The sequence below is a fragment of the Ornithodoros turicata genome, chromosome 7 (assembly GCF_037126465.1).
Source record: "Ornithodoros turicata isolate Travis chromosome 7, ASM3712646v1, whole genome shotgun sequence".
NCBI classification, from domain to species: Eukaryota; Metazoa; Arthropoda; class Arachnida; order Ixodida; family Argasidae; genus Ornithodoros; species Ornithodoros turicata.
The window spans coordinates 53,990,514-54,003,298 of record NC_088207.1 but is presented as its reverse complement, the minus strand read 5'-3'; the positions used below and the strand labels follow the sequence as shown (position 1 = coordinate 54,003,298).

Here is a 12,785-nt window from a genome sequence, read left to right as displayed (position 1 = left end):
TAACGTTAAAGTTATTTAGTGGCTCGCTCTCTTTTTGCCTTCTTTTTCATGTGTGTGCGGTACCTGTACAGGAATTTGAAATCGACCCGAACTTTAGGTTGAACATGATTAGTTTTTAGATAATAACGTGGATACACCATACACATATTAACTCGTAATATTTTAGACATTCGAGTATCATGTGTAGCCACGTAATAAATAGAACCACCTATAGCTTCGGATTTCCTCGTATGATACACCGCATGCGTGATCGACGAACAATATATATTTCCAGTTCTTGTGAACAACGCAAACGCTGTCTGACTCAGGGTAAGTGCTGCTGCTTCTTAGCCTTTGCCCTCTCCTGATACCTCTTCCACCAGAACCATGGGTTGAGGGCGAATTCCCTCTGCTTTGGCGTCAACGGTTTGTTCGTGCCACCTTTTCCAAACTTTCTCTTAAACCAATCTTTAGCTCTGTGGAACCAGTTCTTCTTTGTAGTCGTAGTTGTGGTCGCCGTGGTTGTGGTTGCTATGGTTGTACTAGTTGTCCTAATAGTTGTCGTCGGTCGCGTTGTTGTTGTTGATCGGAACGGTGGTATCACCTCCGGGATGTATGGATAATCTGGACGTGTGACGCATTCTCCTCCGATGCACACCTGAAAACAAAAACAAGGCATGTACTGTGAGGGACTTCTTTCGAGTAATAAGCACGTGCAGCACATGGTCCACCTTCAAATACCAGTGATGGCCACAAACTACTTCTACAGTAGTTTAACTATATAACTACTAACTACTTTGCAATGAAGTAGTTTAACTAGTAGTTCAATCACTTTTCAGGGGAGGTAGTTAAAACTACTTCTTTAACTACTGCAATGTATTTTAACTACATCTGTAACTAAACTAACAGGCAAAAATGGGAGAAGTCTAGCACTCGCAAGTGGATAAAATAAGTATTTAAAGAGATTGACACCATTGATTGATCAACACCAATCCCATTCTATAGTGTTCTTGGACACCTAAATATCAATCGCAAGCAATGAAAAAAGTGAAGACTTAGTACACATACACGGCACAATTGCTCTGCACCTCCGTTCTCATCAAACAAGTAGCTCGAGGTAAAAGTCACAAGCACAATCGTGCCGTAAAGCTTGCGGCAAAATCGGAAGTAGTTGGCGCCTGCAGTAACCTGACTACTGTAGTTAACTACTCGAAATAGTAGTTTAACTAGTAGTAGTAGTAGTAGTAGTAGTAGTAGTAGTAGTTTAATAGTAGTAGTTGTGGGCAAGCTTTCGTTTGTTCCATCCTACAGTTGGCAATACGACAACTAGTAGTTGCCACTACATTTCTGCAAGTAGTTGATAACTATTTTTAACTACAATCAGGTGGTTTAACTAGTAGTTTAACTACATGTAGTTAACTACTGGACATCACTGTCAAATACAATATTGGCCCGACACTTTCAAGCGCAACAGGGGTATAATATGGAACGGCGAAGTACTGTCAGGCGAGTTTAGCTAACCGCGTCCCGAACAGTACTGCCAGTACTGTTGGGGTTGCCAGCTGGGGGCTGCCAGTACTCTTGAGTGGTTGGCCCTTATGTTAACCACATACAACAACAACAACAACAAAAATAGATGATGACGATGATGAGATGGGGTTTAGCCATATACGTATATCGATTGATAGCTTGATTTTTCGTTCAGACAACGAACAGTACAACCGAATTTACTAATTGTTTCTGAATATGCAATAGCGTTTGTCGTCCAAGGGCATGCTGAAGACAAAGGCCATACGCATACCAAGCCACAGAACAGACTATACTTTCTGACGTTTTCCTCGGTATTTTGGACAAGTTCCTGTGACACAGTGATTAAAATGGTTGCCTTCCTCGCCGAGACTGGGAGATGTCCGGAGTTTCGAGTTCCGGCACCAGCTTTTCTGTCTGAAACTTTCCTCTGACGCTGTACAGCAAATGTCGGCATAGTTTTCTGTGAAGTCGCCCCAGGGCGCACGATTCCCCCACTTCGAGCAAAATGCCGGCACACGGGCACGCAGATAGCTCGCCAGTAACTGGGATTTCGGCTGACTTTCCAGACGGACGTCGTCATTGTTCCACTGAAGCCAGCTCAGGACGCGTATATTAACCCCTTCTGAGTCAGTCTGTTTTGCAGTCCTTGGACTCACTTGCATTGTCCTTGCGTTGCCTTGCAACATGAGTTCCTATGTCTGTGCGCTGCTCATAGCCACAGACTCTTCGCGGCGCTAACACAGAACATAAAAAAAAAGTTGTTGTTGCACAGCGAGATATTACTGACACTCTGTCGCATTTTTTTTTTTTGGGGGGGGGGGGAGACACTTCGGTGCACATTTTTTGTTGAGTGCGCACCAACTTCAAGAGCGTATATAATGACAAAGTATGACACAGTCTTCTTCAGTCGCCTTCCTGACACTCATTACGTAAGTCGCAAATGTCTGAGTGCGCATCGCTGATGCGCTTAGCGAAGTCAGGGTGGATTTTTAGGAATGCTCTTTTCGTAGAATGTTGGCGGTTGACGCCAGGAGCTAAGGCGACACGCTAATGATATGCTTACCATAGACGTGTTTGATTTGCACGGCGTGCCATCTAGAGAGCGAATTCGTCGATAGTAAGGGCGACTCCGCTCCTGAGATGCCGGCCTGACGCACACCAGCAAGCAACCGCTTAGGGAGTGGTACTGTAAAATAGAATATTGAGAACAGAGATTTCAGCGCCGTAAATAACCCTTAGATCGATCATGACCATGAGCCCCGCGACGGAAAGCCACCAATTTCAATAGGTAAATATCATATTCACGGTGATAGGCCTTCTCCTTATAGAAACATTCGTGAAAAAAAAAAACGTTGGTATAATATGAACAATTGTGGACTATTGCACTTCTTTACCGTGTACTGCTATTTATGTACTGGTATTTACCGTGTCATATTGGAATTCATACGAGACTCCCTGGCGGCATTGCTCGTCAAGGCTGGTGTTACTTCCTGGAAGCATTTTGGGAGGTGCGAGTGTTGTTGATGCTCCGTTGCTGTCTTTGAGGCATTTGTATTGGTCGAGTCTGTGAAGAAACACAATCACAGTTTAAAGAATTGCTGAACGAATGCAAAACAAGTATCGTCTCTATACTTCGAGCTTGCTGGCAAAGACGGAACGCACAGTGCAGTGATTACAGCTTTTCTGCGAATCAACCTTTGTCCGTTCAGCGCATTTATACCGACATAATGCCACTGTTGCTGGCCACTAAACTGGACGGACAGCGATCTTGTAGCCAATTTTTATATCCGTTCGAACTGAATTTAAACTGAGAACACTGTGAAAGGTTGGCAATGGAACTATACATATACTGCAAATGCCTGCCTGAGCCTGTGTCCCCACTATAGGGCTCTTCAGCATGGAGGCCCTTCACCAGCTCACCTGCATTTGTGACATATTAACATTAGCAGTGGAACCACTTACTTCGATACGTGAAGCATCTGCTTCGCGCAGCAGCTGGAGAATTTATACTGGCTGAGGTCTTCTTGAACGTAGCTCATAAGAAAACCGGACTTCCATTCACAGGATGTCGCACTGGGGTGGTTAGGAATCTCCTTGTCAGGGTCAGATCCATCGTGTGTGCATCCTAGGCTGCATCAGGGTGAAAGGATAAGAGCAAGTACCTCAGCAACAGCAAGTACTTCAGGAAGAACACATCGCGAGAGAGAACAGCGTCTGAAGAAAGGAATACAAGATGTGTTGAAAAGCAACTCGGGAAATTTAGAAAGTTTGTGACATCTTGATATCTGTTTTTACATCATATACGTCCCGTACTGCACCCAACGAGTATTGAGGCAGAAATAATTATTTTTCTAGGTTCTGTAGTCGGGCGTGACACGAGCTCTCGAACATGTGCGTCCTAAGCTAAGGGGAAAGGATAAGAGCAAATACTTCAGGACGAACACTTCACCAAGAGAGAACAAGGGCTGAAGAAAGGAGTAGAAGATGTCTTGACCAGCAACTACAGGAAAATTTAGTGGGGTTCTGACACCTTGATATTTGTTATTACATCATGTACGCGCCATACAGCACGCAACGAGTATTGAAGCAGAAATAATTATTTCTCCAGGTACATTAGTTTGCGTGATACGAGCTCTCGAACACACTTCTCCGAACAAGCGTTGACGTCAGAGAAGCGACATTGTCGGCCATTCCTATTGGTTCTCCTAACCACGTGTCCTCTCCCGCAGCCGCTTTCATGACCGCCACCATCAGTGGCGTATCTAGGAAGAAAAACATTGCACAGAGGAGTTGCGGTTACCTGTGTCCCATTTCGTGCGCCAATGTCCGAACCACATCGAACGACCCTGCTCTGTCTTCGCAGACTCCAACTCTTTTGTTTCCACAGGCACCGCCGATGTATGCGATTCCTGGAAAGTCGTTGGAAGAGTTTGAATGAATTCACGCAGGCAATGAGGACGCGAATGCGCTGTTTTCGGGGAAGGTGGGTGGCACTAAAAGTGTAATAGTGAAATGCAAACTCGTGCAACTGCGTATAGAGCATGGCGTACGCGCCGGTCCAAAAAAGGGCGACGACACCTCGAAGGTCTTGTCGTTCAATAGGTTGGCTGATAAAAGCATTCTGTCCCATATTTCACGGTAAAATTCTCCTAGCGGTTTCGCCAAAGTTAAAGCAACAGATAAATTAATGATAATGAATGGGGAAATTCGCCACATGGGGTGCGGCGGCCCACTACACAAAGGCACAATGGACGGAACAGCGCAATTTTATGAAATGCTAATACGTGGTGCACGTTAATGTGCAGGTAATATACAGCGTTGATGGTGCGACGATCGTGCAAGAAATCAATATGCAAAAATGCCGCGCTGGTCCCAAAAAAACACTTGCAAGGACCTTGCCAGCTGACAGCCGAGTCTTGGCTTTGACAGGGGCTGCTTCAACTTTCTTTCTCCACTCCATGATTGCTTGTCTCGACTCAGGCGTGTAGAGGTGTACCCAAGTTTCATCGCAGGTGACGATGCATTTTAAACATGCGTCCCTTTCTTGTGCAAACCGCGCTGATAGTTGCTCACACACGTGCTGACTTGACACCTTCTGTTCTTGCAGTCAAAAGACGTGGGACCCATCGGGTAGACATTTTACGGTGTCCTAGGTCTTTTGTGATTATGGATTGAGCGCTTCTATAGGTTATGCCTCCCTTAGAGCAAATTTCGGTAAAACCTTCAAACGTCGGTCGCCCTCCAGAAGATCATGAATGGCTTGAATGTTCTGCTCCGTAATGCTCGTTCGTGGGCGACGATCATGGCTTTCGTTTTCAACTTCGTCACGGCCTTCCACACATTCCTTATGCCAGGCAAACACGCGCGGCCTTGACAGTGTTTGATCCTCGAACTGTGCCGTCAATCTGTGCAGGATTTCGGTTGGTTTTACACCCTCACGAGCAAGAAACTTTATAATAATACGTTGCGCAATCGACGGGTGTACCTCTTTCTCAGACATCGCATGAAGGACTACTGAAGAAATGTAACGAGACCGGCCGGCTTCTCACGAGACTACTGATCGACCACCAAACACGTGCACAAGCGGCAGCGCGATCCACCCCCGTAGAAAGCCGCGCTTCAACTATCATATGTCACTGAACCATCGGCGTATAGCATATGGCGACTTAGTCGGTGTGTTGAGACGAGATGTGCGGGCCACGATTGTGGGGACTTGTGGGGACTTCTTTCTTTCGTTGAAGGTCAGGGATGGTAGAGTAAGTACGGGGTCTTTCAATGACATAATAGATCAACAGGATTTTATGATATGCTAGTACGTTGTGTACGTTGCGTCTGAGACGCCTTCTACATAACTAATCCTAAGTTTTTGGTCTCGACTGGTCTGGAAACCTTTCAGATTGACTGATTTGGTACGCTTTCATCTGCCTTACGCCAGTAACCTTGGCATCCTCCAGAACATGGGAACTGTGGGACGGTTTACCTTGTGGCGGCCTTATCGTCATCGACGCTCCTGGTTGCGCCGCCGTGCTTTCCATGCGCCGCACCCGTAATAATATAACGCAGCGTAATATAGCGCAGCGGAGCGTAATATACATTCTTGTCGTCCCTCTCGACTATGAAGGTTCCTGCCTCAGTTCCTTCAACCTGCTGAGCTGACCAAACCGAGTGACTGATTTCATAAAAAAGGGTGTTGTGATGTCCCTGTGCTACCTGCCAGTTCTTATGCCGACCTGACGGCATGCTCAAGTAGTGCTGTCTGCACTGGGAAAAGTACGGTGTGGTAAAGGTACTGTAAATGGCTGTACGTGGTAGTCTTACCTTGAGAGTCTTCGTCTAAAATGTCATCATATATGAAACCGATGTCCTCCCTGCGCAAATAGGGACAAAAGCTGATTAATAAACGAAAAGCTCAGCTCAGCTCTAGGTCTAGGTTAGGTTAAGTTTAAGTTAAGGTTAAGTTAAGGTTAAGTTAAGGTTAGGTTAAGGTTAAGGTTAAGGTTCAAGGGTTAGGGTGGGGTTGGGTTGTGTATGTGGGTCTGCATTAAACGAACCCGATTGCATGACCAAGCAGCATTATGAAGGCTACAGCTGGTGATAGATTTAAGAAGAAAAGCCCCGCGAGGATAAATTATTATGCAGAGGGAAGGTTTAGTCCCAACATTCATGCTCGTTCCTTTGTATAGGTATAAGGACCCGCGAAAGAGTAGATGAATTGTGTCAGTCTGTCTATCCAGCCACTCTCACTTCTCTCCTAAATATTTTTCAGTTGTCTTATTTTGGAATAACCGTGTGCGTCTGAGTTGTGTTTTTTACAGCTCTTAACGCATTTTCGGTAATTAGTCATCTTTAAGTTACATATTCTGTTCGACAAAAGATCCACCTGCACGTGTAATCCACCTGAAAATAAACGCCGAAATGTTTTAACAAGATATCTGTATCCGTTAAAAATCAACACCCTGCCTATATTGCTGTTACTTGCAAAACCATTTTTCTTTCTTTCGCTGTTACATAGCTAGAAGATGTCTTTCGGGTGAATAGAACTCGGAAGAGCACTTCTACTGAAATGAAAGACAAGGCTCAAAGTTGTTACTTGCCCAGTGATTAGGAAAAGGATGTCGGCACTATAGTAAGTATCTCTCCTATATTTCTGGTAGTAGTCGTTTAATCTTTCCAGCGTTCCCATGTCGTCGATGTAATACGTGTTCCCATAAAATTGGATGTCGAAGTAAGGCTCAACAGACTGGAAGTATGAGGAGGTTAAGATTAGTGCAACGCGCGAACGGCGTCACAGACAGTATACTTCTGCTCTTCATATACATCACACATAATACGTGACAGCGTATTACTCCATTATGGATAGTGAATCCCGTGATCTTCGCTTCCACCTTAAGTGACGTGATGGTGTCGAGCCTCAGGTTGACCTGGAATTTGAGTTCAGTTCAGTTGAGTTGAAAAAGAAAAAAAAAAAAAAAGGAGAAAGAGGAACTGTAATTTTATTCGTTTGCTTACTATATCATGTTCAACTAAAGTACGCAAGATGACGTGTGACACGCAGTTCTTTACGGTTCCCAACTGTAGTAAGTGACGAATACCCCTCTCACACAGACTGATTTAGTGTGACTTTTGGAAGAGTGACACGGCATCTTTCAGTGACGCTCCGGAGAAAGTTTACTAACGATTTAGTGAGTTCCCAAACTCACTTTCACTTCACTTCGACAGAACGAGCGCGTCACCTCGACCAGCAGGCCAACTTAAGGTACAGGTTAAAATATTGAGGCAATGCAAAAGGCCCTGTGAATCACGATAAACGAGTGTTTTCAACAGTGCACTTGAGTTCAGTTGAGTTGATAAGAAAAAAAAAAAGGAGAAATAGGCACTCATTACGAGAGCCGGCTACTCCAGATCACTTAGGAAAAAAAAAAAAAAAGGATAACTCAATAGAAACAGTGAGTGACAAAGACACTCAGTCAGTCACTCCTCACACACTGTCAGTCACACTGTGTCTACCAACAGCGCGCTTATTTGATTTAAGTACAGTGTAACATGGAGATGAAAGAGACTCTTGTTACTCTTGTTAACAGCCTGTGAAAACTTCGCAGGCTGCCTATCCGGCCGCGGCCGTATTCGTTGTGTGGCACATATTGAGGCACATCAATTTGTTTAACATTGAAAGAATATTTGCAGAAAGTGTTTCTAAATGAAAAAAAAAAAAGACATTCTTGTGACAGAATTGTGGCGCACACCTAGAAATCTTGCCACCGTTCCATCTCAATTATCGTCATTGCCATCATGTTTTAGTGACATCGTACGTAAACGGCTAAGCCGTGCATAGCAAGCATGTATAGTGAAAGTGACATCCGTCTAGGACGAGTGTACTTCACGAAAATGACACTAAGTTGGCCCGTCTTACAACGGTATATAAGAGACAGTGATTTATTTATGGAAAATACCTACCGCGTTGAGAACGACGCCATAATACTGAAATATTTTCGTCGTGCTGTTATGAAAAGCTCTAAAGAGTATTGAGTCGATGACTAGATGAATTTCTGGGTTTATTATGTCGTTACTTCTTTTCTCTAGAGAAGAAAAAAATATATCCATAAACAGCTGCGTTATTCCTAATAATTCTTGAGAGCTGATGAATAAAAATTCTGACAAAATTACTCGGTCCATGGACAAATCCAGTCCAGCAACGCTCTGCGCTCTGCTCTGCTTCTATTTTTCCTTTTTTATTTTTGGGAATAGCAAGCCTCGTGTGTGGCTAACCGTTCCCTTTCTTTTTTTTTTTCAGCCATTAAATGTATCTCCCCTTTCTGGACAATGTATGTCTTCGGTCCTCGCTCTGAAGCTTTTATTTGTCGTTTTGCTCAGGTGTAGTTAACTAAGATAGTTTCAACTGACAATTTCGAATTTACTAAATTTAAATAATAGTTTGAAGGTTGTCCATGTCATCATCACTATTCATTCACTTATTGTTGTCGTTGCATGCTTGTCCCTGCAGAAATGTCTTAAGAGAGCTTCGGAACTTGCGTATAACAACCTCCTACGTCGTATCTGCTTTTCCTTTGTTTGGATGAAGCATGAACGCCGAGGTCTTTGCGATATTCCCAGTTTCACTTCAGTTATTCAGTCACATTTAGATCATATGCTGTCTTTGTGCAACAAGTTGCACATTCAGTTTGGTCACGAATTTGGGAACAGTTTAGTGCATTTACTGAAGAGCAGAATCTTATTGCATTGTTGAAGGGACGCGATGGAAAATAATAAGGCCATCTAGCCGAAGTGGAAATACAGCAGCAAGAACACGAACATAACGGGCTATGGACCCGCGTCAGGCTGACGCCTGTTGCTCCAGAGACCCTGAGTTCACTAAACTGAAAATTAAACAAATTTCAAATTTCAAAGAAGAAGGAAGAAGCTGAAGAATAAGTAGAAAACTCACCGAGATGTCTTGCGGAGGTACGTGGTTCGTCAATCGTCGCCTTCAGCAAAGACGAGTCAGCTAGAAATTTGTAAAATCTATTTATGAATACCTTGCATCGTAAATCGCTGAGGACAGCCATAAGAAAACGTGTGGTAAATTGATGCAACGGTATAATGTCTACGAACTGCCTTCTTAAAAAAAAAAAAAGAAAAAGAAAAAGAAAGCACTATGGAAGCTGTCGATATCCCACAGGCTACATTATAATTTCATTTCAGTTTTGTTTTTAAGCAAAAAAAAAAAAAAACAACAGAAAAACGTGAAATTAAATGAACTTATATTTAAGCGTTGCTCCGTGTCAGCACTACATTTTTATGATACACACACACACACACACACACACACACACACACACACACACACACAAAGACAACGTGCGAGAACTTACCGTAGTTAAGGTGATGTGGCATGTCTTTTAACTTCTCACGAGTCAGCAGATGCGCCACTTGACCTCTATCTGACCTTTCCCTCACCCATATGGGCTCGATGCGAACAGCTTCGCCTATGATGCCGTGCTAAACCGTTCGAAGGCGGGAACATTTTAATTTACAAAATTTATAACTGTAATCGAAATTCTGAGGCTTGACCCATAGGCTTACTCACGACTTCCAAGCCGTCATCCTGTGATACTCTCACAGATGCTTGTTGTGCCCGATCTACGTAAAAGTCACCGTTGTAGTCGCGTCCCCGTTCCTTAAAACAACACCACCAGACAAATGAGCGGTGATGATCGGGGAAAATAAGTTACAGGTAGATGACTTTTCTTGTTACAGACTAACAAGTACGTAGAAACAAGCTTAAACAGCTACGTGCACGTGGCACTTACAATTCAATGTATGTATCGGTCCCAGCGCATGGTTGTAGTTGTACAGAATATACTTTGGCTTTCTCCTCTTTTTCCATTACAAACAAACAAACAAATAAACAAACAAACAAACTAACTAACTTTGGCTTGCTCGTGCATTTGCTGTAGCGGAGTAATGGTGGAGTAGTGGTTAGAGAGAGCTCGGATTTTTGGTTTCGGTTTCAGTACCAGGGTTCCGGAGCGAACTGAACACTTGAACAAAAAAATAAAAAATAAAATAAAGAAACACTATTTTTGGGTGAACTGGAACGGAACGAAAACCGAAAAAAATAATACTATACTCCGTAGGGAAACCGAAAATATGTCTTCGGTTCAATTGGAAAATATAACTATTTGGCCCTCAAACGGTGCGTAACGCAAGACCTTAAGTGCACAATACATGGTATCCACCGGTGTGGAGGAAACTCCAGAACCCTCACATTACAACAATGTGTCAGATCGCAAGGTGGCCTACTTATTATTGTCTTTTATCACATGGTAGGACCATGTAACCTCTCTCTTTGTTTCTCTCTCCGTTGGAAAGAATAAAGGGGATTATTTTCCCAGCAATCAATTCTCCTTACACCATGTGAAACTGAACCGGTCTGACCCGGTTTCGAACCCTTATATTTTTACTCCTGAGCTGAACCGGAAGTGAACAGTTTTCTTTGAACCGAAACGAAAAACGCAACGAAAAACCTTTCGGTTTGAGACACTTTTCGTTTCCCAATAGACCTCTACCTGTTTGTAAACAAATGACGTCATAATGTTCGACAGCGCCACGAGTTTGGTAGAGTTGAACTACGTTCAAAGCTAGTGGAGAACAAGGTCGCGCCCGAAAGCCATGGTCTTGAGGGGATTACGATGGTCTCTGAAAAGGACGCGACCTTCGGTCCTACTTTTCTTTCAGCGAACAGTTGCTCATTCGTGGAACCCAGCTTTCCCCCTCCGATCTGTTTTAGTTTCGGTCTGTCTACCAACGTCATGATGACGTTTGTCGGGTAGAGGTTTATTCTTTTCGTGTTACGATCTGTGAATACAGGTGAGACCTGCCTCCCTTGTAATTACGACACGAGTGCCGCTTCTAGTACTGAAGCAAACTTTGCTATGTGAAGCAATAACGGAACGGAAGTGGTATTCAAACTCCGTTCACGCACGTGTAGCAGAGAACAGCGGATGTGTTTCAGGCATTATTACAGAGGCATACGTACAAGCTAATGAGCATGCGATTAGTACACGCGTTCAATCCAGACATGAAAAGCAGTAGATGGGTAGACACTTACTCTGTAGTTGATTTCTGTTCCATCCTCGTTGAAAGTGGTCACGCTGAACTGCTCCTCAAAGGCAGGTTTGTGTTCCAGTGTGAGAACGAGGTCGTCCGTTATTTTCAGCATTTTCTCGCCATCTGCGCTTCTGCTTTCAACGAACTCGGGGTACACGACTGTTTGCTGAAGAGGCACTAAAATGTCATGTTGAAACTTTAGCCTGATAGGCCATTTTTTTTTAAGCTGATGCAGATCTACTCAAACGCTCGTTGCCGGGCTGAGCGTGGCGGACTTCAACCATGACCTACTAGATTCTAAAGACCATGTCATAATGGGAAACCCCTATGATCCGCTAGGGGCGATACTCATCGGCCAGCGAGATCTGCATCGTGATTGGACAATGGAAATTTGAATTTTGAACGCGCAGAAGTGGGACGTACGACTACCGTAGCAGACGACAGCAACAGCTCTTATGAAAACGCGTAGAATGATGATGATAACGAACTTTACATTGAAACAACTTCCTTGAGATATCCACCGCCTGTGCAAAAGTACCAAGGTAAGCTGAAGTACAAAGTATTGTACAAGTTGAGGAAGCAATAACCGGGCCGATGAGTAGCGCCAGCGCTAGCTTCTATAAATGCGGCGCTGGAAAGGGGTGCCTATGATATGGTCGTTATAATCTAGTAGGTCGTGACTACAACAAGCAGTGCCACCACCACCACCACCACCACTCAAGCGCTAGCCGTTCGGCAACTCGTACAGCGCTGTACCCACAGGGCCGGATGAGACATTAAAATTTGTATTGAATCACAAACGACACCCACGATCACCTACGATTTCCACATCATGTAAAATAATTGCATGACTCACAGGATAACGCAGAGTGAATGAAGACCATGACTAGCCAGCTCCTTTCATCATTGCACATCTTCCTCGCAGGTAGGCTACGACTAACAAACAACAGTCTTCATACAACAGGGCCTATGTCGGCGTTGCATCCGTTTTTAAATGTCAGCGCCGACACTTTTACCGCTTTTCATCAAACGTATCTGAAGAGAATGAACGTAAAATGCCTTTTCACAATCAGAATTCATCGCCTTGGAACAATACAGTATAATGAAGCAGTATAATGAAGTTTTGCTACAAGGTGCTACGGATCGCTAAGAGTATACGCTGGCATCCT

At 43.9% G+C, this 12,785-nt stretch overlaps 1 protein-coding gene across 1 annotated transcript; it reads right to left on the bottom strand.

Annotated features, from left to right (window-relative positions):
- LOC135400650 (venom metalloproteinase antarease-like TtrivMP_A) lies at positions 1–12,535 on the bottom strand. Its single transcript, XM_064632480.1, has 14 exons — positions 12,473–12,535; positions 11,618–11,793; positions 10,094–10,183; positions 9,879–10,005; positions 9,452–9,511; positions 8,464–8,585; positions 7,356–7,430; positions 7,104–7,249; positions 6,328–6,377; positions 4,310–4,418; positions 3,472–3,639; positions 2,935–3,073; positions 2,573–2,695; positions 1–637 (listed from the first exon to the last, which is right to left on the bottom strand). The coding sequence occupies exons 1-14, from the start codon at positions 12,528–12,530 to the stop codon at positions 305–307; spliced, it is 1,776 nt and encodes a 591-aa protein (XP_064488550.1). The 5' UTR covers positions 12,531–12,535; the 3' UTR covers positions 1–304.
- Positions 12,536–12,785: the final 250 nt, after the last annotated feature.

Bases quoted from the DNA above. Each gene is read 5' to 3' on its own strand.
- LOC135400650 (XM_064632480.1), bottom strand. From the start codon at position 12,530: ATGTGCAATGATGAAAGGAGCTGGCTAGTCATGGTCTTCATTCACTCT. The intron at 3,640-4,309 runs GTAACCGCAACT...ACCCTGATGCAG, and splicing joins GCGCACGAAATGGGACACAG to CCTAGGATGCACACACGATG. The intron at 2,696-2,934 runs GTAAATACCAGT...TCTATTTTACAG, and splicing joins ATGAATTCCAATATGACACG to TACCACTCCCTAAGCGGTTG.